We start from the raw sequence: 25,319 nt of genomic DNA on the forward strand, positions 1-25,319 counted from the left end.
TTTACCAAAGATATCCACTGTGACCTGCTTGCCCAGTAAAGACACCTTTCAAGGTATTCATGCCATCTAGTATAATGATCCAATGATGTGTGGCATGCATTAGTTTTATGATGTATGAGGCACATTGATAACATCTGTTTGGGCAAAAGGCTTTTTCACTACTATTTTTCATTCATTTTTTTCTAGTTGTTCTCCAAAACCAAATGGCATTTCATGGATAAAGTTAGCTGTGCTGCCCTCAGAGGTGTTTTTTGTTTGTTTGTTTTTGGCAAATATTAACTGAAACAAAACACAGTAGTGCACCTTTATGAACTATTAGGGGCTATGCAAATGGAAAGATTTATTATGAAATAGGAGAAATGTACATTGTATATTTAGATATAAGCTGTCAAAGTGAGGCATTTGCTGGATTTTTAATGGTTCTATCTTTTCTATTCAGACATAAAATTAAAATTGCTAGCCATTTCTAAACATTTTTACTACTTGTAAGTGTCTTAATTGGAAGGGGGCAGGATAAATTGTTCCCAGCCAGGAATTCCTTCAATGAGAAACAAAACTACACACCTTACATAAATGAGAAAACTGGAAAGAAATTATTATCCTTTAATACTGCCTCTAACTAAAAACAAATTCAAGGGGAAATGTTCTATTCAGTATGCTTTTTAAAAACCACAGTTCAGGATCAATAGGAGAAAGCATAATCCAAGCCCAAAATGAGAAAGTGAATGTTTGATTAACACAGAATAACATGGGATTAATACTTTATATCAGAGCAGTATTACCTAAGGACTTATAATTACATTCTTGAAGGTAGTCTTATATTTAGAACTGATTCTTGTATCAAATACCAAAATAAAATATGATAAAAATCTATAATAATCTGGGAGATGAAGAATGTCCTTATAGATAACAAAATAAAAAAGATAAAGATTGACAGGTGTGATTACATAAAACTTTGAACCCCTATATTTCAAAATCAAAACAAAATACCATAAATTAAAAGGCTAACAATAAATCAGAAAAATACGTGCATATTATAAAGAGAGAACTATCATAATATAAATAACACTTATAAATCAATAAAAAAAATCCTCTCAAAACACCCCAAAGCAAACAGGCAAAAGACACAGTCATGTCATAAAAGAAATGGATGATAAACACAGTTTTCACCCAAAAGATCCATATTGTTAGTAATGAAGGAATACAAATTACAAGACAGCCTTTGGCTCCCTCTGATTGCTTGAGCATCCTTATACACTGATGGATGGGAGTAGAAATTAACCTTTCTGGTGGATAATCTTAAAGGCTGACAGGGCCATGAATAAAGATGACTTTAAATTCACTCCCTTCTTTTCAATATATGTTCCCAAATCTCCCACTAATTGTACAATTTTCCCCTGGCTATTCTGAACCATTTTTCTGTTAAAGTTGTATTTGTTTTGATTATGCAACTCTTTCTTCATCATAATTAGAAAATAATGCCAATATTTAGGAAGGCTAGGTAGCCTGCTCAGTCGGCCTTGGCCTTCCATTACCTGCTTCAGAAAGCTTTCTGGAACAGAGGATTGCCTGGTACCTGAAATGTAATGTCTGACAGAAATTCATGAAATAGAGGTTCCCAAAATAAAGGTACAACTTATGAACTTAAAAACGTAAAAATCACTTAACACATAGAAGGTGTTCTATCTAAAATCTGTCCTTAAATGAGGTGGGACAATAAATAAGACCATATTTACACTATGTGAATGAAGAATGAAATTCATAATTCAATAAACCCCAAATGATTACCTAATATCATGCAGAGAGAGAAAGATACAGATAAATCTGGAAACTCAACTTACCCTCTTAATGGATTCATTCTCCAAGGAATGTGAATTATACTTAGAAGTTGATGCAGAGGCCATAATGGAAACTCTACCAAGAAAGACAATGTTCTATATTAATTGAATTTGTATTATAATTTCAAACACAAGTGACATTAAAGATTTAAATATTTCAACTAAGACAAGTACTACTTTACAGGCTCTATTTCCATACTAGGCCCCAGTAGAACTAACCAGAGCACAGATAGTATGGGAAAGAGCTCTAATGAGGGTTCAGGAAACTTAGAAGAACCAGAAAAGTGGAACTAAATACAAAAGGGTGAATTCTATGGAAGACATCACATATACTCCAGGAATTTTTGTTCATAGTGTTCATGTAGTTACAAAAAAAATGATTTTTAGTTTCTTAGTACTAGACGTTGAACCTAGGGTCTTGCACATGCTATGCCAGCGCTCTACCACTGAGCCACAACCCCAGCCTGATCTGATGTTTATCAATGGGCAACAGGCCTTAGGTTTCCATACTTCTTAATTTTGAAAGATAATCTAGCGTCAGCCAAGCAGAATGATAAAATGGTGGGCAATTTAACTCATACTATTTTCCCCTTCAAGAATTCTGTCTCCCCAAATTAAAGCAATTTAATGTGGCATGGACTTGATCAAAACCAAATTTACAAGATTTGATTTAATCAGTATTTTCTAGGGAAAGTACATACTTCATTTTAATAATGAATATTTATAACAATTCAGACATAAATGAAAGCATCAAATTCAGAACATACACAAAAGCATTTTAACACAAGTATTTGATTTAGACTTGAAGATTATAGTGACAACAGGAAACTAAATAATGTTTTGGTTATTTATCAAAAAAAGGTTTGTTTGGGCTGGGATTGTAGCTCAGTTGTAGAGCACTTGCCTCATATGTGTGAGACACTGGATTCAATTCTCAGCACCACATATAAATAAGAATAAAATAAAGTTCCATCAACAACTAAAAAAGTATTTTTAAAAAAGGTTTGTTTGTTTTTTGGTACCAGGGGCTGAACCCAGGGGCACCCTACCACTAAGCTACACTCTCGGTTCTTTATATTATTTTGAGACAGGCTCTTACTAAGTTGCTGAGGCTGACCTTGAACTTGAGATCCTCCTGTCTCAGCCTCTGGGATGGCAGGCCTGTGCTATCACATTCGGCTTTATTTATCAAAATTAATGGCACATAGATAGATATGAAGTGACTGGGAGGTAATCCATATCCAATTCAAAAAGGTAATTGTGAATATCCTAGGGCTAACTGCATTAAAATAACATCACTCCATAAAAAATAAGTATGGAAAATATCAAAACATTTTGGCACAAATCCTAGTAATTTGATAGCTGTCCTTAAGAACACTGTCCTTAAGAATGGCCTGCAAGAGGTGACCAAGATGCAGGTAAGGAAACCACGAGGATGTGGACTAGTGGCCACCTGACAGCAATCTTATTATTATTAGGACTGTCAGGCTTCCCCCACAATAGACCAACTATACAAATAGAAGACTTCTGTCCATTTAGTTCATGGACTAGTGGCCACCTGACAGCAATCTTATTATTATTAGGACTGTCAGGCTTCCCCCACAATAGACCAACTATACAAATAGAAGACTTCTGTCCATTTAGTTCATGGCCGTACCCTGGCACACAATGGTGCTCATAATTAGTGAATGAATGGGTATGTGGAAAATATACAATATCATGAAACATTATGATGGGGCCGATTTCAATACTGGTTTACCCCATCACAGAATACTGGACCTAGAGAACTATTATTAAGGCTTAAAATGAACAAGTAGCAGGGCACAGTGGCACTTTCTTGTAGATCCAGCTTCTCAAGAGGCTGAGGCAGGAGGATCAATTGAGCCCAGGAATTCAGGGACTGCTTGAGAAACATAGTGAGACCCTGTCTCAAAAAAGGGGGGAGGGAATGAACAATTGAGGACATACTCAAATTAAAGAACTTGAAACTGCTCAGAGTAGGACAACTTAAAATAACTTTAAGAATTGTGAAAAAATCCAAAATGAATTAAATTCCGACAAAATAGTGTATGGTATTTTGAAAACCCCCTCTAACCTTAATTTCATGTCCAAGTAAAATAATCCATTCTTCTCAGAGACAGCAGAAATGGATGAGATTAACTAGATAGAGGTTAGATGTATTTGCTCTGAAATTATTGTATGGAATAAACAAGACTATATGCTAGGTGGGATTCTTCAGTAATGGATATGAAATTAGTTTTTTAGCAAAAAATATACACTAATATCTAATAAGTCAATGTTTTAAAACCAAAGTAATCCATCAGGTCAATAGAGAATTTTTAAAATGTCCAGTTATATGGTCCACTCAGTCTTCACCTTCCTTTTCCTATTTTGAGTTCATAAATCATAAAAGAATGATGACTCCTCTTGTTTTCTTCAATTCTCATGAAATAATTCAATTGAAAACGAATATAAAGGAAGAAAGCCCTCATTTCCCTTTCATTTAAAACTGTTTTATTGAGATATACCTTACATACCATCTAATTTACCTTTTTAAAATGTACAATTTATAGGATTCCATTTATCCAGAATTGTGCAACTATAACCCAAATCAATTTTATACAATATTTATCACCTCATAGAGACACTGCATACCCATTAATTGTCACTCATCATTCCCTAATGTCCCAGATCCCCAGCAAGCATGGATTTACTTTCTCTTTCTCTCCCCCCCCCCCCCCACACACACACACACTCGCCCATTCTGGGCATTTTATATAAATGAAATCATACAATGGGAGGCCTTTCATACTTCTGGAGTCACACCAGACACTCCTACTGTTAAAAGGATGATGATTAAGTATGAGCCTAAGAAATTGAGGGTCCAGGTTACATGTGCCAGTTCCATGATGAGCCATGCTTTCAAATCTCATCAATAAGCCTTTCTGTTGAATGATTTCAACTAATTGCTGAAGTCTGCAGAAGCAGAACTACCTGATGTGGAAAACTAGACACAGATCTGGCTCCATTCAAATCTCAATTGCAATGCATGAACCATATGACCCTGGGCAGGTTATTTAACTTCTCTGACTTCTGTTGTTATTATCCCCTATTTTACTTCATCATTGTTTGGCAAAATGAATGAGTTAATACATGTGAAGAGCTTAGAGCCACTCCAACTATCTGTTAACAAAGTATCAGCATTTTTAAATTTAGAAAGGATAATTATTGAATACCTACACCATAACCAATTCTTCTGCAAATTATTCTTGACCTTAGAAATACTAGGGAGAAACTCCACTATTACAGGGATTTTGCACAGCTAATTGTGACTGCATTATAAAGCTTTTTTTAAAAGTAATATAATGGCTGAAATAGGACAAGAGGCAGCAGAGTGGCACTATGGAAAATGTGCTAGTCAGTTGACTACAGGCCCTGAGATGTCTGTAACTTACCAAGCAAGGGAAGTTCATTATTAGTATCTTCATCTATAAAACAACTATGTTGTGCTAAGTGCAGTTTGATAATAATCAGAAACTATAGTGAAGTTTACAAAACACACACACACACACACAAAAACCAAAAAAAAAAAAAAAAAAAAAAACAGCTGCCCTTTTGGTTTACAGAGCATTTTGTCCCAAACCCCTATTAAGTTTTAATCCATTTTATTTAAAAAAAAAAAAAAAACATTGATTTTTCGCTTTCCTGGCTTTAAAGCAAAAATTGAAACTTAATTCCCTATATATATGCTAATTACAGGAGCCTAAGCAAAGGTAGACTTCTATTATTTTTGATCCTCCCCCAAAAAACCTTTGTGATGATTTAAGCACAATTCTCTCCTGTGACACAGAAGACAAGGCCCTGATACAAGTTATTGGCAAGGCCAGCTCAGGACCAGGTCTCCTAATGCTGTGGCAACCTTTCCTTCTAGAAAAGTCTTCCAAACATCCTTTTAAAGAAACCAGGTGCAGGTCTGACTGGTTCCAATCCCAGCAGAGGAGTTTTCAACAAGAAACACGAATAAGATAATTCAAGTCAACCAGCCAAAAGCAATCTTTGGGGCCTCTTAGCCCCTTCAAATAAGGCTACATAATAAAGCTATAGCAAATAAACCAGATTTTTGAAAAAGACTGAATGTGGGAGCCCCTCTAAACCTGAGCAGTGTCTCCTGCTGAGAGTAAAGGCTGAGGGGCAGCTACCTGATCCTCCAGCACACTGTTTGTCTATCACAGACTAAACAAATCTGCATATGTATGTCCTGCCTTTTGTTTCACTTTGTCACCTGACTCCTCTGAAAGGTTTGCTTCCCCTTCTACCTTCCTTCAAAGGTGGCTTGGAATGAAACCTATTTTCCTAACAATTTCACTGTGAATATTTCTGGAACAGTGAAATCTCTCCTCTCCCACTTGCAGGAATTAGTGCCACCCAACAGCATTTTTAAGTCACAGCATGGCCTTCATTTTCTCTGTTTAAATTCAAGACCATCTCAACCTTGGTGGGCCTTCCCTCCCTCCTTCTAGCACTTAGCACCTTTCAGATAATAATTGTGGTTACTGCCTACTTCCCCACAAGGAAACAAACTCTCACAGGAATACAGGCCCCATCAGGATGGATACTGCAGATAAGGATTCCTGTCTGCTTTATTTACTGCTATATTTATAGCACCTGTAGCAATGCCTAGCCCCTAACAGATACTTAATAGGTATCTGTTAAATAAATGAAGAACTGAGTATAAAGACTTTGCCAAGGAACTTAGTGGTTGTTTACCCAATATTTCACTTGAGTCAGGAATTCAGGCAAGCATATATATATATATATATACATATATACACACACACACACACAATTCCTTGGCTAATCAGGATGTTGTTGTGGGTATGGGCTCTGGGCAGCTGAACTGCAACATTCATTTATATCACTTTTAAAACATTTGCGCCAAAAAGAACTAGAACAATATTGGTTTCCACTATAAACTTTTCCCAGGAAGGCAGACATTTCAAATGAAGGTACAAGAACATCTTCCCACACACAAAAAAACCTGTTTTCCCCTTTCTGTTCTGTAAGAAACACAGATTACAAAAAACACCTAGAGTGGACATAATTAGAAACACTTTAAAACAAATGTGGGCCTATTTAGCCTTATTTAAAAAATCTAAAAGCAGAATTAGAAAGTCATTTTGACCTCTGCCTCACAGGGCCTTTGCTAGCAAAATCTGAACACCCAGGGTAGTTCTATTTTCTACAGTCACCTGATTTGAGATCAATGGGCCTTGCTGAGTGGTTTTGCTGAACTTTCTTGTGTACAGACAAAACAGTAACAAGAGGTATGCAGGCTTTCTCTTTTGATCCTCCTTAATGTGGTTTATTAATTTAAGTCAATTTGAGCATGCTCTTTCTTCTGAGGCTCCCCTGGTGGCTGTGGAAAACTAACCAGTCTTAAAGTCTGACTTCTACAGGCTGCTGGAGAACAAAAAGGTATGAACAAACTGCCTCAAACAAACTGCCTCTGAGTTCAAAGTTATGGTCTTTTGCCGCAGTCTGGCTGGGCACAATCAGGAGCCACTTGTCAAAAGAAACTAACTTTATTTTTAGAACCACACACGCCAAACAAAGCAGCCTCTCAGGAAAAACCCTCAGAGCCTCAACTGCCACCACCGGCTTCCCACAAGCCTCTCTCTCCCACCAAGCTTCTCCCCACCTCCCACAATCCTCCTGCTCTTGAGGCCGATTGGCTGGGTCACGTGGGCGGAGCCAAAAAAGTCCCCCAATGAGCAGCTCCGTGGTCTGAAAGGGCAGGGAAACAGTCCAATGAGCATCACCGCAGAGGAGCCAATCAGCTAGATGTTGCTGGGGCCGCTGTGAGCCAATCATCAGCTGGCAGCTGGAAGTTTGCTGGCAGCTGGAAGTTTGCTGGGGCCCCTTCGGCTATGGCTCTCAACAGTCTTTCACAGATTGCTATCCTTACTTGGAAGTCTATTTTGAAAAAAAAATATGCAAAATACTTAGGGCAGTGATGCTTAATACAATCAGGCCTGATACTCCCTTTGTTATAAAATAAATTTCTGTAAAACCTCTTTTGCTATATTGAAATAAGAGTCACAGATACTATCAATCTAAATACAATTTATTTAAAAATCAACATACTGCTTTAATTCCAGTACAAAGGAGAAATAAAATAGTGATTTTTTAAAAATGTATTTTTCAATTCATTACACTAAAACCCAACACCCTTCCATTTCTGATTTGGCCTCTAGGGGGAGCATTACCCCCAATGAGGACCACTCTCAAAGAGTTTCTCTGCTCTGTTCTTAATGTGAACAGAGCAGAGTGCCACTAAATGCAGGATTTACTGGATTCAGCGTATTTTGACTTTGTGCATTAAGGCACTGTTGACTGTAGCCCATCTAGGAGGCAAGAAAATGAAAACACAGTGTGCAATGTACACAATCAAACCACACTCTGGACAAAAAGAGAAATTCTCAACATCCCAGCCATGTTGAGATCATGAACACCATCAATTTAGTGTCTACATTTGCTTAGTTGAGTGGAGGGGTGCTCAGCCCACATGAAAATAAAGTATGCTTTGCAAAAGTAGGAGTGTATTTCATTTTTTGAAATCCAGTTTTCTCTGAAGCAGGGGTTGGCAAACTTTTACTGTGAAGGGTCAGATGGTAAACATTGTAGGCTTTGTGGGCCCTAGGTCTCTGCTGCAACTACTTAAGTCTGCAAGGTAGCAATGAATCAGGGACAGAGAGTTGAATGAATGTGCTGGAGTCCAATAAAATCATATTTACAAAACAGGCTGTTACCCCCTGCTTTAAAGTATTAAAATAAATTATTTCCAAATGAACTTTCTTCAGCCAAAGCAAATAATAATCATGCCCTCTTAACTTCAAAATAAACAATTAACTCCACCATTCATCGTTTGTCCGGATGCCACTATGCCCAGCTGTAAAACAGTGTGATCAGATCAATTTGAGATTCCAATCCCAATTCTGTCACTTAATAAGAAAGGTCACGCAACTCTGGACCAAGTGCAGTTCCCTGTCTTTGAAATGCACATGACACCATCCAACCTCATACAGTGTTGAGGGAGAACATGAGAAATGATAATACAGCAAAAAGTGTTCAAATACTAGTTCCTCTCCTCATACAATTAAGTGTTTTTGATGTTTTCTGAAGTTACTTGTCAAACTAGTGCTAATATAACAAGGCTGGATGCCCAGAAATGGCACAGTCTCTCCAACTGCCCAGCCATTCTGCAGACATGTTTTCTATGATCAATCTAATCTTGATAAGGCCCTGAGCAGCCAGAAAGCACTTTATCTTTAAAGTATGTCTACTTCCGCTAACACACACACACACACACACAAACTCCCATCCCACAGAAACTTTCCATGGGATCCCCATCACAGAGATCTCATCTCATTACCTTTTTTCTGGCTCCGGTCATCTAGAAATAGACTTACTTTAAAAATGTTCTAGATGGGCGCAGTGGCGCAGGCCTATAATCCAGGCGACTCAGGAGGCTGAGGCAGGAAGATTTTGGGTTCAAAGCCAGCCTCAGCAACAGCGAGGAGCTAAGTAACTGAGTGAGAGCCTGTCTCTAAATAAAATACAAACAAGGGCTGGGGATGTGGCTCAGTGCTTGAGTGCCCCAGAGTTCCATACCCAGTACCAAAAAAAGAAAAAAAACTTCCAGTCTAACCCCTTCAATTCAGTGGTTTACAAATAGACACATATAACCCATATGTATTAGAGTTTCTCTGTTTGTCTTGGACACTTCAAATCTCAAGGTTGAAGGTATTTGATTTGATGTTTCTTTGGAAATTACAAAATTTTAAATAGTATTTCATTTAGAAACTCATATTTCATATCATCTTGATATTTGTAATTTGTCTCAAAGATACATTGACTTTTACTTCTTTAAATGCTGCAAAGACCTTTGACTAAAACCAATATAATCCAGACCCAGTGGAGAATGCATTTTGAATTAGTGATAGTTTGGGATGATCCATTCACCCTATTTCTTGGTCCCCTCATGATAAATGGCACATCTTCAAGACAGCTGATTGGCTTTAGGGCATAAGCTGTGGCCATGGAAGAGGGTAACTTTAGAAATCCTTCATAAATTGAAATTGCTATAGCGAACATATTATTTAAAAAGTCAACTACCATCAGGGTATATTATTTAATGTAAAAAGCTACCTAGAGGTATAGCAGACATTTAAACAAATCATTAAATTCACCAATGGATTTTGTAACAGTCAAATACCTGCCAGTAAACAGTTTTAAAATAGGAACAAGATCAAATTCCCATCCACCTGTCAATTCCCAAACCCACAAATCCAGCTGATATGCTCCATGACAAAAAGTCTTGTTGATTTTCCCCAGTGAGAATTATTGCCAAAAGGGTCATCTAAATTTTTAAGAGGTGCCTTCTTAAGCAAAAGTTAAAATGATAATTGTTGAGGAGTAAAAATGTAAAGTTCTAATTATTACAATAATGAATATGGTAGTTCAAAATATCTCCTTATATTCTAAGAGCATTCATCAGCTCTGGACTATGGGACCCAAAGAAAAACTCAGGGATTGGGCAGTAATGACAAATAACCTTCCGGATTTAGTGGTGGTGAAGAGATGAGAGAGGAACCCTCAAGTAGATGTGCAGAGTTTTCTAGAAAAATGGGGAAGGGCGAAGTTGCAGAAGGTAACCTACCATTTGAACCACTTCCTCTAGGGTTTAATTCAAAGGTAGAAGCAGGCACTCAGGAAGCTTTTTCAGCCTACTCATGCATTCACACACATACACACACAGAGAGAGTCATACTTCATTTCTCTGGACGCTGCTCACATTTGCAATAGTTCACGTCTCATGCTGTATGATATCTACCCATTGACACTGTATGTGTTGTCTGTCAGAATTCTAGAGCTTCCTAAGGGAGGTAGTTATGTTTTCTGTTATGACATCAGCACTGAGCAGAGTTTGGACAAGCAGTGCTTGGTGAAGAAATGAATCTAGCATTACACCTCATAAACTTCTATGACTGTGGAGAAGTTCACCTTCACCCATTACACGTATTCCAACCTACCTCCCTAGGGTGGATTTTTGTGTAACTCCCTTGAATATTTTTATCATTTTCTACATATGTATGTCACTAAATAGTATGATGATTTTACTTGTTTCTTAGCTTTTATGTAAATAGAATCATTCAACATTCTTTTGCCCCTTGCTTTTCTCCGATTGTTGGGTCATAAAAGTCGATGCATATTGTTGAGCTCCACTTATTTCCACTGCTGCATACTAGTTCATGGCTCCATACTTCTCTTTCTTCTCTTTGTGGTTACCTGAACTGCTTCCAGGTTTTGCTATTATAAATAATGCTGCAATAAGTATTGTTGGAAATGTCTCCATTCCTAGCACATAGGTGTAAGAACTGAAATGGTATTTTAGGGTCAGATTTCCCTATAGCTTTGCCTGATCTAGCAGCAAATATATTTTGAAAATCAGAGTATATGGAGAAGATTGATAATAGACAAAAATGTAGACAAATCCAGGACTGGGGTTGCGGCTCAATGGTGGAGCGCTTGCCCAGCATGTGTAAGGCACTGGGTTCAATCCTCAGCACCACATATAAATAAATAAATAAATGTCATTTGACAACTAAAAAAACTTTTTTTTAAAAAAAATGTAGACAACTCCACCACTTGAAATAAAAAGAAATCACAGGCTTGTCAACACTCTAATCCAAGCAGTTGGGTAGTGTATTAGTTTCCTAGGACTGCTATAACCAAGTACCACAATCTGGATGGCTTAGAACAACAGAGATTTTCTCATGAATGTGGAGTCCAGAAATCTAAAAGCAAGGTGTCAGCCAGGCCAAACACCCTCTGGAGTCTCTAGGGGAAGAAACTTTCTAACTCTTGCAAGTCTTGGTGGTTGGCACTCCTTGGCTTGTTGTTGTATCACTCCAGTTTCTGTCAGTGCTATCACATGGTCTTCTCCTTATGTCTCTGTTTGCTCCTGCTATCTTCTTCGGACAACACCTGTCATGTTAGATTAAGGAACCCACCTTCTCCACCATGACCTCAGCTTACTAACTACATCGTAATAACATTATTTTCAAATAACATCACATTGTGCAATACTGGGATGTTGAGAGCCACAGCCGAAGGGGCCCCAGCAAACTTCCAGCTGCCAGCTGATGATTGGCTCACAGCGGCCCCAGCAAACTTCTAGCTGCCAACTGATTGGCTCTTCTGCGGTGATGCTCATTGGGTTGTTTCCCTGCCCTTTCAGACCACAGAGCTGCTCATTGGGGGACTTTTTTGGGATATCAAATAAAGGTCCCAACTCTCCTGTTGGTATACCTAGATAAGGCCTTATCCAATTTATGTCTCCTAATAACTTTTGAAAGTCGTTAAGTGATTTGAGTTGATCTACTCGTATTTGAATTTTTGGTGGACGGACCATGGTTGAGGATAATAGAACTCCTAAATAATTAATTGGAGAATTTAATTGTACTTTATCTATTGCTATCTCTAGATTATAATTTTTTAATAAATTTGTAATTGTGGCATAACATTCTAGCAATGTGTTTTTATCTTTGAGTGCTAATAATACATCATCCATATAGTGAAATATTTGTAGTTCAGGATTTTGATTTCTAAGTGGCTAGATTACTTTGTTAACATAAATTTGACACATAGTTGGGCTGTTAGCCATCCCTTGAGGGAGTACTTTCCATTCATATCTCTGATCAGGACCTTCACGATTCAGTGCAGGGATAGTAAATGCAAAACGTGGACTATCCTCAGGATGAATTGGAATTGAAAAAAAAAAAAACAATCTTTAATATCTATAACTAAAACATACCAGGTTTTTGGCAAAGCAGACAATTGAGGAATCCCCGATTGAGCAGGTCCCATAATAACCACCTCATTATTAATGGCTCTTAAATCTTGCCATAATCTCCATTTACCAGATTTCTTTTTGATGACAAAAATGGGAGTATTATGGGGAGATATGGAAGGTTGTATATGTCCCTCCGCTAATTGTTGTTTGACCAGATCATGGGCTGCTTGTATCTTTTCTTTAGTCAGGGGCCACTGAGGAACCCATACTGGTCTTTCTGATTTCCAAGTAATTTTTATTGTCTCAGTGGCCCTTTCTGAAAATCCAACCCATGTCTGTCTGTTCCTTGATCTATTTGTATTGGTGCTGCTATACCTTGTTCTTGTTTTTCTAATCTTTTTTCTTTCCTAAAACCTTGTCTAGTCATAATAGTGGGTGCATTTTGGTTGATGTTATTTGTTAATGTCAAACCTAATTGATCTAGGACATCTCGTCCCCATAAATTTACGGGAAGATGATCCAATACATATGGCTGTATAGTTCCTTCACATCCTTCAGGATCCTTCCAATCTGGGGGACTTTTTTTGGCTCTGCCCATGCGACCCAGCCAATCAGTTGGCAGCTAGAAGTTTGCTGGGGCCGCTGTGAGCCAATCATCAGCTGGCAGCTGGAAGTTTGCTGGCAGCTGGAAGTTTGCTGGGGCCCCTTCGGCTGTGGCTCTCAACACTGGGGGTTAGAACTTCAATAGAGCTCTTTGGGGAACACAATTCACCCTCTAACAGGGCAGGAGATTAGCTACAGAAATAAACAAACTACAAATAATCATATCAATATATGATTACATTCAGAACAATTCAGTTTGTCTATCTATAAGCATTCAGTGAACATATTAAATTTAAATAGTACCAAAATATTAATATGGCTTCTTAGAATAATGAAATTACACCAGGGCAATAATTTCTTAATTAAGCATATGTAATTATTTAATCCTGTTTCCAAAACAGTTCAAAAATCAGCCAATAGATGTATCCTAGAAAACCACTCTGGACCACAACGGCAGATTCCCAAAAAGTTGAGAGAGGTTTTCAAAGAGCCAACAACAGTGTTGGGGAGAAAATGTACAAATACAAGTTAGATGGCAATAAAGATAACTCATAGGCATAAAAAATAGGAACAAAGATGATAACAGAGGTGATATAATATGATTGAAGCAAAACTAAGCTGGGTGCAGTGGCACATGCCTGTATTCCCAGCGGCTTGGGAGGCTGAGGCAGGAGGATCGTGAGTTGAAAGCCAGCCTCAGCAAAAAGCAAGACATTAAGCAACTCAGTGAGACCCTGTCTCTAAATAAAATACAAAACAGTCTTGGGTATGTGGCTCAGTGGTCAAGTGCCCCTGAGTTCAATTCCCAGTAACACCCCCCCCCCCAAAAAAAAAGAGCATTTGATTATGGATCCTGATCATAGCTTCCATTTGCTGAATATCTGGGGAGTGGTGGTATGGATATGGATGTGGTAATATAATATAATACAATCAACTGGGCTATTAATACCATCTTCCTGAAGACTGCATCTGAGACATAATTTCTATAAACATAATTCAACATCCAATCATGACAACAAAAAAAGCTTCTAGCAAATTAGAAATAACAATATGAAAACTTATAGCTGACATCACACTTAATGGTAAAAATGAAATGTCTTCTCACTGAGATGTAAATAAGGCAAGGGTGGTCACTTTTATCACTTGTATTTAACATTTTAGAGAACCTAGCAAGTTCAATAAGTCAAGAAAAAAGAAATAAAAAGCATAATATACTGTAAGGAAGAAATAAAACTTTTTATAAACAACATGATTATGCATATGATAAATCATAACAATACTACAGGAAAGCTACTAAAATAAGTAAATTTACTAAGGTCACATGCTACACAAGATCAAAAGAATTATACACTTACTGTCAACAGTGAACAAACAGACATGAAAATATTAAAATGCCACTTGTGATAACGGAAAAAATAAGGTATTTGGGGATATAGTTAACAAAATATAATCAAAAAATCATACACTTAAAATTATACAATACTGCTGAGAGAAGTCAAACAAGACCTAAATATATGGAGAGATATGCCATGCTCAAAGATCAGAAGATTCACCATTGTCATATCAATATTGATCTACAAAGTCAATGCAGTCCCTGTCAAAATCCCAGTGGATTTTGATTGTAGGAACTGATAAAATGATTCTAAAATTTGTTTGGAATGCCAAAGGAATAAGAATAGTTAAAAACAATCTTGGGAGAAAAAAGAGGACAAAGTTGGAGAGTACTTCCAATATATGATTTCCAGAGTTATATAATACCTTAATAACCAAGACAATATAGTATTGGTATGAGAATAAATCAATGAAACGGAACAAGACCATAATTAAGTACACTTTTTGGAGGTCCTAGCATTGATCACTTAGCTTTCAACAAAAGTACCAAGGTGATTGATTGAGTAGGGAAAATGATAGTGTTTTCTATAAATGATGTGGGGACAATTTAATTTCCATTTGGAAGAATAAATGAACTTTGATCTTACTTCACATAATACAAAAAAATTAAGCTGAAATGGAACACAGGTATATTAGTTGAAGGTTGCTGCGTGACAAACTTAGTAACCGTAAACACACATTTATTATCTTACAGTTTCCATGGGTCAGGAGTTGGGGCCCAACTTAGCTGGGCTCCCTGTTCAGGGTCTCATAAGACTGCAGCTGAGGTGGTGATAAGGCTTCTTTCTCATATGGAGGCTAAAGTGGAGAAAAGTCTGTTTCTAAGCTCATTCATATGGTTGGCAGAACTCATTTATCTGAGGCTGTGTGGTTGAGGGCCTTGGCATTTTGCTAATTGGAGGCTACTGGCAGTTCTTAGACACCATAGCCAGATCACTTTCTCAACATGGCTGCTCACATCAACAAGCCTTTGAGGAGAATCTTTCATGTCAGAGAGAACCAATTCACTCAAACCCAACTGCTTCTTAATTATAGCTGTAGAATCCTTTCCATGTTCTATTGGTAGAAACAAGCCCTAGGACCCACCCATATCAAGGCAAAAAGATGGAAATCAGGGGGACCACCGTAGGATCAGTCTGTCACAGTAGATCCAAACATAAGACCTAAAACTAAAAAAAAAAAAAAAGTTCTAGAGGGGAATACAGGGGAAAATTTTTTTGTGAATTTAGGTTAGACGAAGATTCCCAGAAGACAAAAAGCACACAAACTATAATATCACAGAGAATAAATAGGCCTTCATCAAAAGTAAAAATCTTTGGCACAGTTAAGAAAATAAAACAGCAAACCATAGTTGGAGGGAAAAAGTATTTACAAATCACATATATGATAAAAAAAAAAAAAACTTGTAACCAGAATATGTAAAGAACTCTCACAACTTAATAAAACAGACAATTCAATTTAACCAGAAACAGGCAAACGAACCTGACAGACACTTCACCAAATAAGATAAGCATAATGGCCAATAAGCAAATGAAGATATGGTCCCTATAATTAATCATTAGGAATATGCAAATTAAATCACAAGGAGATACCATTTCCACAACTACCCAAATGGCTAAAACTTAAAAAAGACAATGAACAGGGTATGACGGTGGTGGAGCAGTTGCCTAGCATGCATAAGGCTCTGGGTGCCATTCCCAGTGTTGAAAAAAAATCAGACCTTCAAAAACAAGCCACAACACAACAACAGGTATTTATTAGGATGTTTCAGAGGAACCCTCTTACTTTACCAGTGATAATGCAAAATGGCACAATGGCGGGACCACTCTGGAAAAGAGTTTGATGATGTCCAATAAAGTTAAACATACACTACACATATGACCCAACAATGTTTTGCCTAAGTACAGTATTTACACAAGGCAAATGAAAAACCTGAGTCTACAAAAAGATGTAAATGAATGTTCATAGTAGCTTTACTCTTAATGGCTCAAAACTGAATCAACTCAAACGTTCATCAACTAGTGAACATTATCACCATACTAGACTACTATTCAGCAATAGAAGGTAAAGAACAATTGATATGGGCTGGGGTTGTGGCTCAGCAGTAGAGCACTCGTCTTGCATGTGCGGGACCCTGGGTTTGATCCTCAGCACCACGTAAAAAATAAATGAGTGAAATAAAGGCATTGTGTCCAACTATAAAATAAATATTTAAAAAAGAACAATTGATACATGCAACAATATAAAAAAGAATATAAAAAAACTTATGCTCAATGAAAGAAGCCAGCCATGAAACACCACAGAAACCTATCGGTGACAAATTTGAAAGAATGGCTATAACTGACCCTATATTCTCTGGCCATGATGAAGTTAAGTGAGGAATCAGTTTTGAAAATTCATAGAAAATATACTTGCAAATTAAAAGTATACTTCTAACAGCTCACAGCTGAATGAATTAATTACAATGGGGATTAGAATATAGTTGATAATAAAAATAAAAATGAAAATATTATGTTTTGAAACATCCAAATAGTGGAATAAGTCCAAAGAGACAAGAAGCAAATGAAGAAAAGTGATTTCCGGAATATATATATATATATATATATATATATATATATATATATATATACACACACACACACACATATACACACATATATATTTTTTTTCAATTTATTTATTTTAAATATTTATTTTTATTTGTAGTTGGACACAATACCTTTACTTTATTTATTTTTAAGTGGTGCTGAGGATCGAACCCAGGGCCTCACACATGCTAGGTGAGTGCTCTATTGCTGAGCCACAACCCCAGCCCCATCTGGGAAATATTTTAAGTGAAAAAAATCAAGAGTCTGAATAGTATGTGAAATTCAATTTTCTGTATATAAGAAAAGGGGGGAATGCAAACACATGTGTTTTTATGCCTGCTCAAATTTGCAAAAGAACCCACAGAAGAATGAACTAATAAACTGATTATGCCAGCGAGTAGTATGTCTGGCTAGATAAGGAAGCAAGACTTTTCTGAATGTATCTTACTCTAAATTTGACTTTAAAATCATATGAAGTTTAAGCTCATTAAATTTTTACTTAAAAACTGTAAAATACATGGAAACAAATGAACAATCATTATCAAGTTGATCCCATAATCACAAATGATAAACTTCTGGTAAGAGTAATTAAAAAGAACAAATGAAAAAAAGAAAAATAAAAAGGCACAAATAAACCATAGTAAGATGCAGGAATTAAGACATCACTACAGATATGGCAGACATCAACTAATAGTTTCAACTCTTCCAGGCCCAGATGGATCTATGAGCAAGTTCTATTAACATTCAAATAACAGATAACTCCAATCCTACAAAAACTTCCGGAGAGCACTTACTTTATAAGGGTAGCATAATCATGATACTCAACTAGACAGTGACAATACAAGAGATTTAAGGCCAAATCTCACTATCAAATATAGATATGAAAACCCTGAAGAAAACTGTATGAATCAAATCCGGCAGTTAAGAAAGATCATGGCCACAGTGGGTTCATTATAGTGATACAAATTTAGTTAAAGCTACAAAGTTGTATTCCAAATTCCTTAAAATGGCCCACATCAACCATCTCCTGCATCAGAAACTTGAGGCATGATGCCAGGGAACTTGTAGTGCTGCACAAGCACCTCACATGGTTCTGATATGGCTTGCCACTCAAAGTGGCACTCAGAGCAGCCACCTGGGCATCATCTGGGAGCCTGCTGGAACTCAGACAAGAGTACTCTCCTACCTCATCCCAGACCCACTGTCAAGCTGGTTCATACTTAACACAGAGAAGTGCTCTTAGAGCAGCTGCACTCAACCTGAGTTGCAGGCCACCATCACCAGGAAGCCTTTTTAAAAAAAATTCCCATGTCAGTGTCATCCCAGATTAATTAAACACAAATGTCTGTGGGTGGGGCTCAGGTGGCAGGTATTTTAAAAGTCCCCAGGTGGTTCCAATGAGCAGGAAGCATGGCAAACCACTGCTCTGTAGTATTCCCAAGAAGAGGAAACTTCTATTCAGAGACTCTGCACCCTCTCTGAAGAGCCAAGAAAGACAGATACACTCCTCAAGCCCTATGGCTTTACCCCCAGAAGAAAGCACGTGTTTGTCACACATGCCATGCCAACAGGGCTGTCTTCATGCAGCTTACAAAACTGACACAGAAAGAGAACTTGTAGTCCTGAACTCTGCAGAAGCTACAGCCCAGACTATGAACCCAGAAGTCAGACTCACCTGGGTTTCCATCCTCTTGCAGCTGCTTCAAAGTGCATCACCTAGACCTAACTTCTCTGGAAGAAATTCCATAGTGATGTTAATACTTTCTACCTCAAAGCAGTGTTTAAGGACATTCTGTAGAAGCAGAGGGCTAAGGGCTTGGCAAAGATTACGCCTAATGTTAATGTACATTACTACTGAGGCGGCTGGTCAGGTATTGGCAGCAACTCTAAATGAAATCATCAACAAATCCAGGCCAAAAGATAACTCTCCACACCATGCTAACATGGTAGCAACTGGTCCGTGCAACTCCTGAACACATGTGATATGACTACTCTAGATGGAGTTGTGAGGCAATAACAAAATACATCCAGGATTTGGACAACCTATTACAAAAGGGGGTCATCTCATTAATTATGTTCACTACCTGTTAAAATGACAGTATTTTGCACCAACTTAAATTAGATATATTAAAACTGACTTCACCTGTTCATTTTTTTATTGTGGCTAAAAAAAACTTTCAAACTTCACATGACTTATATTACCTTTCTTTTGGCTAGTACTGTCTCAAAGGCTTAGGAAACCAGGGTGTGAACTGGTACTCTCAGATTAGATTGGCCTTTTATAACTTTAATTTACATATGGCCACCTCGTGGGAGTCTCATTAAAATGCAGATTCTGATGGAATATTCTGTAGTGGTTCTAACTGAATGTGGGACCAGGCCTGAGATTCTACATTTGTCACAAGCCCCCAAGAGTGGCTACTGAGGAGTGAGGGCATCCGGACAACAAAAAAAATATTTTATGACAGAAGTGATGGGGGCCTCTGGGGAAAATTAGAGCTGATAACAGGAAGAAAGTAAATGTGCTGTAGGATCAGACTAAGCCTCTCACAGTGAGGAATACAAAGAAGTGGGGGCCCATCTTGAATGGGTTGCCCTTAGAAGCCGGCAGCAGAGAAGGGGAGATGCATGCTTTCCTCTCCCAGATCAACTCAAAATGGAACACTGGCTGGGGTTACATCCAATGTCACACAACCAGTGTCAATGGCAGCGCCCTTCTAAGATCTTACTGAAATCAAGAGCAAACTTTCCTTCTTGCTGTTGCCCACCAATAGTAATGACCACCTCTGCATCGTAGCCTGACTCACTGCCATACAGGTATATTTATTATCTCAGTTAAACAGCTAGGGCCAATTCCAGGCCTGCTAAAAGTAAGGGCAGTCCCCATTCTCCTGCATCCTCACCTGAGTAATCTCAGAGCCATAAAGGAATTTAAAGCACCACCACCCGATGCTAAGAATGTCCTTTAAAACCTACCTCTGCCTCAGTAGCTCCCATGGAGGGGAAAGGATGACACTGACCTGATGTTGCAGCCTATTCCATGTTAACAGGCTCAGCAAAATGGATTGATTTCTTCTCACAGAAAGTCCAAGGACGTGATATCAAAATATAACAATTACCACATGCTACAGAAAAGGCACCACTGTGTATTGTCAAGATTTGTACAGCTGAAGAGCTGAATGTGTTACAAAAAAGTTCATTTTGTTCTTCCTTTCAATTCTTAATCTGTGACTTCCTCCTCTACCTCCCCCCATCCCAAACATAATAGCAAGCAAAGCAAAAACCTATACTCAAAGTGTTCATGATGACACAGTGCAAAGATTAAGAAGCTGGGAGGAAAGGGGTGTTAAGCCAATGTGAGAGATCTGTCCCATCACTGGATTCTACAAACTTTCTTATCCATTTTTTATTTGCCCATGGAGAGAAAGGCTAAGTACAAGCTCCATTTCATCTCACAGACAAGGAGCACAATCTTCAGAAGGATTAAAGTGAACATGTCCAAACAATGCTGTGCCCCCCCATCCAGTGCAAGTCAATGAATGCTTACTGTTTACTGTGTGCACTGGGCCATGTTCAGTTTCACACACCCAGAAAAATGTCTCTGACCTCAGACCTCTTTATTACAAGTTTGGAAGATGAAAAAAATTAATACTGAAATATGCAGGAGTTGCCTATAAATAAAAAGAATCAAGGACCAATCATAAAAAACTAGTGTAAGTATGTGGAATTGCAAAGTTAAGAGTCCTTTCAAGATACTGAGAAATGAATTCAAGGGCATTCAGGCCCAGGCCTGAGGTACTGACCTAATGAGCAATCAAGTCTCTGGATCTCTTCTCCAGAGCCCGGATCACTTTTCATCCTAACCTAGGAGCACAAGCATCCAGTCTATTATGGACTGAGGAATGCACAGGGCCTGAAGCTGACTGAAGAGCCAAGGTTGGGTCTTGATCAGAAAAAGGTAAGACTTCTATTCTGAGACACTTGGGAAAGGGGCAGGTAAAATTCCCTAATGCAGGAATCACCTTGCTATCACCCTGTAATTGTTGGTTATACAGTACTACCTTTTAGGAAAAAAATAAAATGAAAACTCATAAGGTAAACAAATGGCTTCAGGCCATTTTCACTAGGCACTTAAAATATTTGCATATTTTAATGCTGACAGCTGTGAGAGACTGAGGCAGAGAGGCCACACCTATGGTTAAGGAGAAGATGAGCCAATAACAGGAATGATGGTTGCCCTCACAACCAGTTCTCCAAACAACTATGACTTGTATAACACTATAGTGCAACCATGATAATGGTGTACAGCTTACAGAAAGCTCTGATGCACATCTGATTCTCTGAAGAACTCTGAAAGCTTGGGTGTTATTAGCTCTGTCTAACAAATGTAAAAGCCACCAACAGTGAGCTAAAATGACTTGTCCAGTGTCACAGAGTTAAAGCAGAGAAATGAGACTTGAAACCAGCTTCTGGAATCCAAATGCAGGAAGTTTCCTATCACATCACATGGACAACATGTTCATTTACCACTTGTTCCTCTGTTAGAAATAGGAAGAAAGCACTTGTACACGATGCCAATTTTCTAAAGAGATGCTTCAAATTCATAAAAAGAATAATTGTCAAGGTACTGGCTATGAAAAAACACACAGCAAACATTTCCAATGAAAGCTCGTCCTCCAGCTACAAGAGAAGGATCACAAGGAGGCATTCTTTCTCTATGGCTGTTGTTTGTGGTAACGAAAAAAACAAAACAACAACAACAAAAAAATTTGGCCCCAAGTAAGCAAGTAATTTTTAAATCCAAGTAGTAAAGGAAATTAAGCTATGCAACAACAGAGGACACTGCTAACAATGTCATCTGAAATTAAAATCTCACACCAACAATGAAATGCAAAAGAAATGTCTAGAATATCCAGCTTACTGGATTTCTAAAATTTTATTAGGACATGGCTAGGAACATCTTTTTTCTTGAAAATAAGAGGTCCAAATAGTTCAATTTAATAACAGCTAAATTTTCTTGAGTGCCTCTATGTACAAAACTGTCCTAAGCATTACACACACCCACCCACACACACACACACACACACACACACACACACACACACTATCTACTCAGTCCTCCCAACATCCCTTTAAGAAGGTACTATCATTATTTTCATTTTACATATAAGGAACCCCAGGGACAGAGGCAAGTCCCTTGCCCAGGGTCACATAAGTAATAATAAAGCCAGGATTCAAATCTGTGGAGACCACCCAATCCACAGCAATAATGCCCCGCCATCTGCCTTAAAAAGGAATAAATGAACTGAGAAACTAGAAAATAAAGAAAGCAGAATTCTGAAGAGGTCAGAAAGAGGGAAGGGAAATTACTAAATGATGAAAACAACCTATCATTCTGTTATAAAATTGAATAAACTTTAGAAATAAATAGAAACTCAAATCTTTGTAATCCTCTGGCCACTGGTTAAGAATGTCACCTACTGAGCTTTGAAGAGTCTCTGCTTTTCTCTTTATTTTGGAGCCTTCAATAAAACCAAGAGCTGTGTGTTTTCAGTGGTTTCTAAAGTAAGTACATTTTGTTAATCCTTTTCTCATTTTGGAGGAAGACTACTGGAGTATTTTTTGTAACTTTATTCATTTTCAGAATATGTAAATTTAAAAATTTTGCTTTGAAGACACTGAACATACAGAATTTGGGAGGACTGAGTGGTACCAAACAGATGAATTTTTACAGTGAGTTCTCACTAATGCCATTTTATTAGTGAGTGCTCTTGTTACTAAGAACTTGAGTGCTTCTTTACTCTGGAGCTAGTTCAAAATGAACTGGTTTGTCTTTACAAATCACACAATACATAGATTGACAATTATTTCAGATAACAGGTTCACAGTACAAACCAGCATGCAGAAGAGGAACTATGGTATAAGGTGGCCTGAGAATCCAGCAGAGCCTTCTGTAGTTAGAGTCAGCTATCTACAGAAATGGGGATTTGAAAACCACCTTCCCAGGTGTATGGAAACACTGTTGCATGTAAAGAGGAAAAAAGCAAGGTTGTGATAAAGTTATCTAAGAGGCACTCATGGGAAAAACGATGACTCCACAGAATCTGTTGGATTCAGACAGATTTGCTTTTGGATTTGTTTGCTTTAGTGGCACAGCAGCTGACAATCTAAAACTAGCAGTTCAAAGTGATGTCCAAGTCACTCTCGATCATGCCTGTTTGTTTTACTGTCATTGTAGAGATTTAGAGTTCATTTTTTCAACATTCAGCTCTGCTGGAAAATATCATTGCTTATTTTTTTTAATTGTCTGAATCCCCACACATAAATTCCAGAAGGCCTCCTCAGTAATGCGCTCTCCTTAGGACACTGTGGGAACTGTATTTAATGAATGAAACCACTAACAATTTAATAAATATAAGTTAGAAGTTTAAGGTAAGGAGACAAGTCATTTAATAACCATAGTAGCTTCTATAAGCCCGAATGAAGCTATTCACCTTCAAGCACATCAGGAGCACCACCACTCTGAATTATTCTCCATGGTGTGGAATCTCTTTAGGGTTTGATTTTGTTAAATAGCCAGAAGTCATTCAGTCAAACGTGATGAATACCTGCTTTGCCCAATAGATACCCTGGATGAAAGCAAAAGGTGTCTAAAGTAACAAGCCCGATCATCTCAGCTAGCTAATAAACTGGTTTTGAAGGAAATCCAAAATGGTCTGAACCACAGTAAAACTTCTGGCTCAGTCTCACGACTATAAGATAGAGACTTCTATCTTAATAACACGGAGATGTAGTACAAAGAACCCAGATTAGACATATAATATACTCCCCGATACCTAGCTTGTGATACTAGCTTTGCTATATTAGTTAGCCTCTCTGGGACTCAGTTCTCCCATCCAGGAAACAAATTATGTGAACTTCGAGGTCTCAGTCAATTGTAAAATGCTACAATTCCGCTCTTGCAAAGATCTGTCTTAAAAACTAGTCACAACCCACTTCGTCTGATATGTTGTATCCATCCATAAAGTTCATAATATAATTTTGTGCGACAGATTCACTTTATAATACTAATTTTTTCACTTCCTGAGCGCAGCAAAAGGCACCCCGACCGAGGGCGCTTGCTCGTGCCTGTGCATACTTCCGACTGCGTATCAGGGAACTAACCGTTCCTTCTCAGACCTTCCCTCAACTGTTGCAAAAGCAGATAAATCTCCCGTGCATACACAGAAACACTGGACCAGAGCGACGATTATGGTTTCTCATCTAGTGCCAGGCTGAGTCCACTCCGCAGAGCCCACGGGGGATGCGGCGGGTGCCCACCCCACGCAGAAGGCTAGGGCGAGGACCAGCCGCAGCGCGTCGCCGAGGAGGCAGGGCAGCCGCCCGGCCCGCTCGCCTCCCCGGGACAGGGAAGCAAAGTACAGGCAGCACCTACGACATCTGCTCCCCGCCTCCCGGCGTTGCAGCCCCAATTCCCGTCCCGACCTTCGCCCGCCGTGAGCCGAAGAACTGGGGGAAAACAGAAGCACCTGTCTTCTGCTCCCCGGCCTCAGCCCTGCCCCGCGGGGACAGCGAAGAAGCTCGGGTGAACCCCACCCCCACCCCAGCGGGTGCGCTGACGCCCCGCGCGACCCGGCGGCCCGTGGAGTCCCAACTTCCCGCTGCCAGTCTCCCCATCACAGGTCCCCGCAGCGGCCGGCTCACAGCCAGGCCAGCCCTGAGCGCGCACCCACCTTGGGCTCCCGGCGCCACCGCCGTTGCCAGGCTGCTCAGCTCCAGGGCCCTGCTCCGCCCCCTCCGGCACCCGCCCCGCCCCCGTGGCCTCCCCGCCCCCGGCCACCGCCTGCCGCCCTCCTCCGCGCACGGGTTGGCGGGTATGAATCACGTGACAGAGGCGGAGGCGGACGGAAGGCTCCGCGTAGACCTGAGGAGCCGCTCTGAGGGGCGGAGCTCTTCACCCGGAGGCTGCTGGGAAGCCTTCTATGAAGGGTCCAGCCTGTAAAGGCAGCTGGGAGTCGTAGTTCGCGACTTTGTGCCAGGAAT

General features: G+C 38.9%; 1 protein-coding gene across 3 annotated transcripts in view; it reads right to left on the reverse strand.

Annotated features, from left to right (window-relative positions):
- Positions 1–25,070, reverse strand: part of Mtm1 (myotubularin 1) — a 100,819-nt gene extending 75,749 nt beyond the window's left edge. For all 3 annotated transcript variants that reach the window (XM_046453591.2, XM_046453586.2, XM_058582623.1), the window contains exons 1-2: positions 25,010–25,070; positions 1,842–1,914 (exon numbers count right to left, since the gene is read on the reverse strand). In XM_046453591.2, coding sequence (XP_046309547.1) covers positions 1,842–1,904 — 63 coding nt within the window. In that variant the 5' untranslated portion in view covers positions 1,905–1,914; positions 25,010–25,070. The remainder of the gene's footprint in view (positions 1–1,841; positions 1,915–25,009) is intronic.
- Positions 25,071–25,319: the final 249 nt, after the last annotated feature.

The sequence above is a fragment of the Marmota monax genome, unplaced genomic scaffold (assembly GCF_021218885.2).
Source record: "Marmota monax isolate L192 unplaced genomic scaffold, Marmota_monax_Labrador192_F-V1.1 WCK01_AAM20220418_F8-fsc00142, whole genome shotgun sequence".
Taxonomy (NCBI): Eukaryota; Metazoa; Chordata; class Mammalia; order Rodentia; family Sciuridae; genus Marmota; species Marmota monax.